The sequence below is a fragment of the Vanessa atalanta genome, chromosome 27, assembly GCF_905147765.1.
Source record: "Vanessa atalanta chromosome 27, ilVanAtal1.2, whole genome shotgun sequence".
Classification (NCBI taxonomy): domain Eukaryota; kingdom Metazoa; phylum Arthropoda; class Insecta; order Lepidoptera; family Nymphalidae; genus Vanessa; species Vanessa atalanta.
In genome coordinates, this window is record NC_061897.1 from 225,295 (window position 1) to 231,076 (window position 5,782).

Sequence of the window (5,782 nt, forward strand, 5' to 3'; positions counted from 1 at the left end):
TTAAAAAAAAAAGTAGAATTAAAAAAAAATGTTGATTAGATTGGATGGTAGATTGTACTTCTGGAAAATTAAAGGGAATAATAAAAATATTATTATAATAATAAAATTAAATGTTGTAAAATTAATAGATAATAATATTTAAAAATAATAGAAATTAAACTTTACGGGTAAAACAATAAATAAATAGGGTAATTAATCACGCTACAATTGCTACTGGCACCACTAATGGCAACTTCACGTTAGTTCTCCGGTAAATGATATGCGCGCGAGTCGCCTTCGCGGTTGACAACTAATTCCAAACAATAAAAAAAAAACGTTAAACTTCGAAAAAACCTTGACATGCAAATGTATTATCGCAAATTCAAACATTTTTAACGGTATGCAGTGATTGGAGAGTGTCGTGTTGTGCTTAAATATTAGTAAAGATATGTTATAACTACAAAATGGAGGACGTATATACAATTAAAGTGAAAACAAAACCAGACACGAGGAATTTATATCCATCAGAGAGGAGATATTCGGCGTCCACGGTGTCTGGACTTGCCTGGGTACACATTGCACTAGCATCTACAGCGTTTCTCCTCGCATGCCTCGCTTTAGTTAATCCGAACGGCGAGGTTCAAATAAAAAACGACACAAGGACGGACAATTCAACGGATACATCGGAAGGATCGAGCAATAATACGTTTATACTCATTCTAGCGCCAATTTTGCTCACAGTATTCGCTCTCGCCGCCGGCATTACTTCGATTTTGGCATCCGTTAGATGGTACATCGACAGAAACATAACTTGGCTATTTGTTATGTCAATATTATCCACGATCTTCTCTTTAATTTCCTTTGTTATGATCATTGTCTGGTTAATAACGAGCGAGGAGGATATATCGGATTTCTATAAAGACAAAATACCATTCAAAGAGATTTTAATAATAAAACATTCGGAAATAATAGACAGAAATGAATCGCATTTCGTCATACCGAAAAATTCGACAGAGATCAAATATGAGGATTCGAAATTATTTACAAAACGCGTGCTCTCGATAAATATATTGATAGCGGCGTTTTTAGAACTCCTATGGTCGATATTGAGTGTGAAAATATCGTATAAAGGTATGAGGAATAACTATAAAGAGGGCGACGAGAGGAGGGGCAATTGCGTATCTGTTGTGACGACAATTAAAGGTAATAATACAAAGAAGTTACCGCGCAACAGTAAATTAATACCGAAACCAGATCTAATCGATAACTACCCGAGTAGGAAGATTAAAAAGATATTTTTCGCCCAAAACGACAATGGGTTCTATTTGAAAAATCAAAATAACAAAATGAAACAAAACACCGAAACGAGCTCGGAGTTTTACAAGGAGAGAATGATGAACTTCTTGAACAGATGCGCCGAAGGAGTCTCCAACGCGGATATCAGGACTCCCAGCGTCCAATCGGAGGCGGTCCTCAACCCAATCCCAGAAGGAATCGTTGATGCCAGTGTCCAAGATTTTAAGCAGGAAATGAAGGAGCCGAGCAGAGTTACTCCCGTCAGCTGGGGAGACGCGTCCGACATCACGGTATACAATCAAAACACGTTAAATTTGGATAAAATATTTAATTTCAAAAAGAAACAGCGAGATCCAACCGTAGATAAGAAAGATGAATCTAGTGAAAATAATCAGAATAATTAATTAAGCGTGAAAAAGACTGAACGAAAGTTGATGTAATTATTGTTAATGAAGGAATGCAACTACGTAACACGGATATACTAGTGTTCTTTATTTTATACTTGACTCAAACTAATTAATAGCAATAAAATGTTTGCTACAAATAATTTCCCTACGAATTTGTTCTTTAACTGGTAAAATATTAAAAAAAAGAACTACCTACTACTACTATAATTAGTTTAGAGATTATACTGATTAAACCCCAATGTCATGTTTTTTTAAGGTTGATATGTAAGGCCTTGTACATATTAATAAAATTAAAAAGTAAAAAGTAGTCTTATACTTTGTAAAAAATATATTAACGGATATATATAAATAATTTGGCCTGATACGTATCCGATCACGCGAGCTGTTCACTAGATTTTAACTAATTGTAAATATGTTTTCTCTATAGTAATGAATAATGATTAATTATCTATATTACACGAAAGGTTCTGTATTCGATAAATCGTTGTTTTCTACGTTAATACGATATAGTTCCGACTAGTGCTGGGTCATTTCAGATTTTTCGTAAAACGAAACGTTTTCATAGGTTCGAGAACTTACTATATTTACGATACTTTACTGAAATAATGTATATTCAAAACTGGAGTCATATTATATAATTTTGAAAATAGACTTCGACTTTATAATTTATTTGGATTAATTCTACGTCACGCACTTATTTGCATTTAAAAAAACAGAAAGTTAAGAAATATTTTTAAATTATTTGTAATTTCAACTATTACGGCTGAGGATTACCCGATTATAAGCAGTTAATACTAAATCTGTAATAAAAAAATAATAAGCGTATAAGGAGCCTACGAAAACTTTTTTTTTTTGTTTCGTAATTTTTTAATTCTTCTACAACCAAATTTGAATTTGTATTTCTGTAGGAATAAGATTCAAATCCAAAGTAGTTCTTTATAACTGGTTTAATATTCATACAATAATAGTCCTTATGGCGATTAAAATAAAGTGCTTAGTCAGTTACGCGTGATCGGAACCGGTTCGCGCAGCGGTACCAAGAAACAGGTTTTTCGATTTAGTCTTTTCTTCTACAACCAAATTTGTATTGTATTTCTATCGAAATAAGATTCATTGTAGCATATTCGTTACTTCAAATCCAAAGTAGTTCTTTATAACTGGTTTAATATTCATACAATAATAGTCTTTACGGCGATCAAAATAGAGTGCTTAGTCAGTTACACGTGAAAGGAACAGGTTCGCGAAGCAGTACCAAAACGACGGCCGCCGGTGCCGAGTGTCGTCTCGTTCGTTTTAAATCCAGAAACAGTTCGTTCGTTCTTTTTAAAGTAACTAGTTCTTAAAACCGTTTCTGAAAAAAACTCCCAGCACTAGTTCCGACATTTTAATTACTGTCGAATGACAGATTAACAATTAATAAAAAAAAAATCCAAGGTCCAACCGTAAACGGCTTAGAGAAATAGCTTGAAATTAGTGACGAATATTTGCGTTTGATTAATTAAGTATTTTAAAAACGTATGTTTTTAAGTAACTTCGTAAGCGTAACATGAGCTTATAAAAAATCTAATATTATTACGGCGACTAGTCGATACTTGTTTTTTTTTTTTGTAAACATTCTGATTTAAATTTTATGTATTTTTATAATAAGTACTAAACATATGTAGTAATACAGTTTTCGGTGTTCATATTAATGTATTTATATACATATTGTAAGTCGCAATAATAGGACAGTTTTATAGTTGATTTGCATTGAAACAAAGTACACGCGTACTATTGTCAGTCAATTCATTTTAATTGCACGCAAAGATGGCCGCCTGTCAACTGTATTTAATGTTTCCTGAATGTATATTGACATTTATATTTCCTACGCTATTATGTAGATGAGAACTGAGATGTTAATTACTGATTCAAAAACGAGTCGATTCAAGTCGCGTATAAATATTATTGATGACAATTTTGATGTGTTTAAAGTATCTTGCTCCAATAACTCTCTCCCGATCTCTGGTTAGTCTATATATTCTATATATTCTGTATTATATATCTGTGGGTTGTAATTAATATAGCAATTATTGTAAGCGTAAAGGAAGAAAGCCTAAAGCGCCATATGGTACTTTTTGGGAAATTTAAAGTTAAGTTGGTAAACTTCATTTTCCAAAAGGACCGTAAAACTATCAATAATTAATATTTATGAATTCAAGTTTATGGTTGAAAACTTAATATAACGAAATAAAAATAGATTTGTAAATATGTAATGGAATAAATCTTAATTCCAATGATGTAAAAATGTATGTTAATCGGCATTTATTTTGTACTTTCTTATTAAATGAATTTTTTATTAGAATTTTGTTTTTTTTTTCGTATTGTATTATTTTCCATATTTTAAATAAAGGGTTTAAGGTTCGGGTAGCCTTTTTAAGATAACCAATATACGAATAACCACAGATTAAAACATAGTAGAAGATTTAACCATTGACACTGAGTAGTGTTTTATTAATATTTGTAGTGTTTTATAAATATGTAGATTACCGGATGATGTTTTTCTTCGCCGACCACGAGATGAATTAAGCACAGGATAACTCAAACACTATCCGATAAAGCCAGTGTTTGAACCCTCATCGTTGGTAAGTAAAGAAATAAATAAAATATGAAACTTTATTATGAATGTTTTTTGATATTTAAAAAACGAAATCAAATTCCATGAATTGAATCATTATACTCATTGAATAATTAAAGAAATAGGGAAGAGGGGTCGTTTTATTGAAATAGTGTGTAATCTTTCACAGATTACACACAAATTGTATGATAATGTTTTGTATGCCAACGATACCTTTTTTTTCATTTCGCAACAGATAGTTTGAGCGCTTTCTGGGACCGTGTTGTAATTCAAATCAAATAAAATACCTTTATTTATTGTCAAATCAAACGTTACAACCGGTTCGGAAAAGATAGATAGACATTGGACAACATCACATACATTACCCTGATCCCAATGTAAGTAGCTAAAGCACTTGTGTTATGGAAAATCAGAAAGAAATGCACTTTTTCTACATCCACTCGGCCGGGAATCGAACCCAAGACCTCGGAGTGGCGTACCCATGACAACCGGTGTACACATTACTCGACCACGGAGATCGTCAAAGAAAATACCCTGACCTGAGACCGGCAGAAGAAACTCCGCGGGTTTTTTTGTCAATCAATTGTCAAAGACAGAGATCATTACGGACTCTTTGCATTCGACAGGAGCAATTAGTTTGTTTGTTCCTTGTACCGAGGTTATTAGTATCTCATATTCACACAAAACATTTAAATCATTGTCCTCTATTGTTTAAATACTAGCTTTACTATTGTACATATACAGGAGACAAAAAGTATAAGCCAAAGCTATTTACTTAAACAATGCGTTAGTTTAAGTACTAAGTTGTAAAAACTCATAAATGCAGCGTCGTCTAAAGCACATCAAGCGCTCGAATCTGGCGATCTCTCCCCCCAAAAAAAATGTTTAAGATACCTTTTGTGGCGTCTGGTTTCGTCTTGAACATTTACGGCGGGTCCTTTGCACCCTGGGTTAAAACAGTGAAGGCTAAAACCACCACGATGCTCGATCGCCGAAAGATAATACATGCCACAGTATACGTGCCTACATTGGAAACGTGAAAATTTCCGAATTATAATTGTCATCAGCCCTGAGTTCGATGTGACTTATTAACACAAATTAAGCTAGTAAAATTCTGTGCTACTTGCGAAACTGTCATCTCAGAAGCGTCAATAACGATTGAAGTAAATTAAATACATTAAAACAAATTTGTGACGGTATAAAAAGTACCTTTATATGACATTAATGAAAATATTCGCAAACTTTGAAAAAAAAAATCAATTGGTATTTTAAGGAAGTCGATTTCAATGGCACGAGGAATAAAGATTAACAAACAAATTTGACCTTGAACTAAATTGTCGTTAGTCCGAATATATACATAGTACTCATAATTGATATTGGATACTTATATCTAGTTAAGTAAATTGAATAGCGTTTAATAACATATATATAAGGGAGGGATTCATTTTCTGCAGAGGAACGGAATTGCGATTCAACGGGGAAAAGC

At 32.8% G+C, this 5,782-nt stretch overlaps 1 protein-coding gene across 1 annotated transcript; it reads left to right on the forward strand.

Annotated features, from left to right (window-relative positions):
• Window positions 1-250: 250 nt before the first annotated feature.
• Window positions 251-2,192, forward strand: LOC125074165. The gene has a single exon (XM_047685408.1). The coding sequence runs from the start codon at window positions 444-446 to the stop codon at window positions 1,677-1,679; it is 1,236 nt and encodes a 411-aa protein (XP_047541364.1). The 5' UTR covers window positions 251-443; the 3' UTR covers window positions 1,680-2,192.
• The last annotated feature ends 3,590 nt before the right edge of the window (window positions 2,193-5,782 follow it).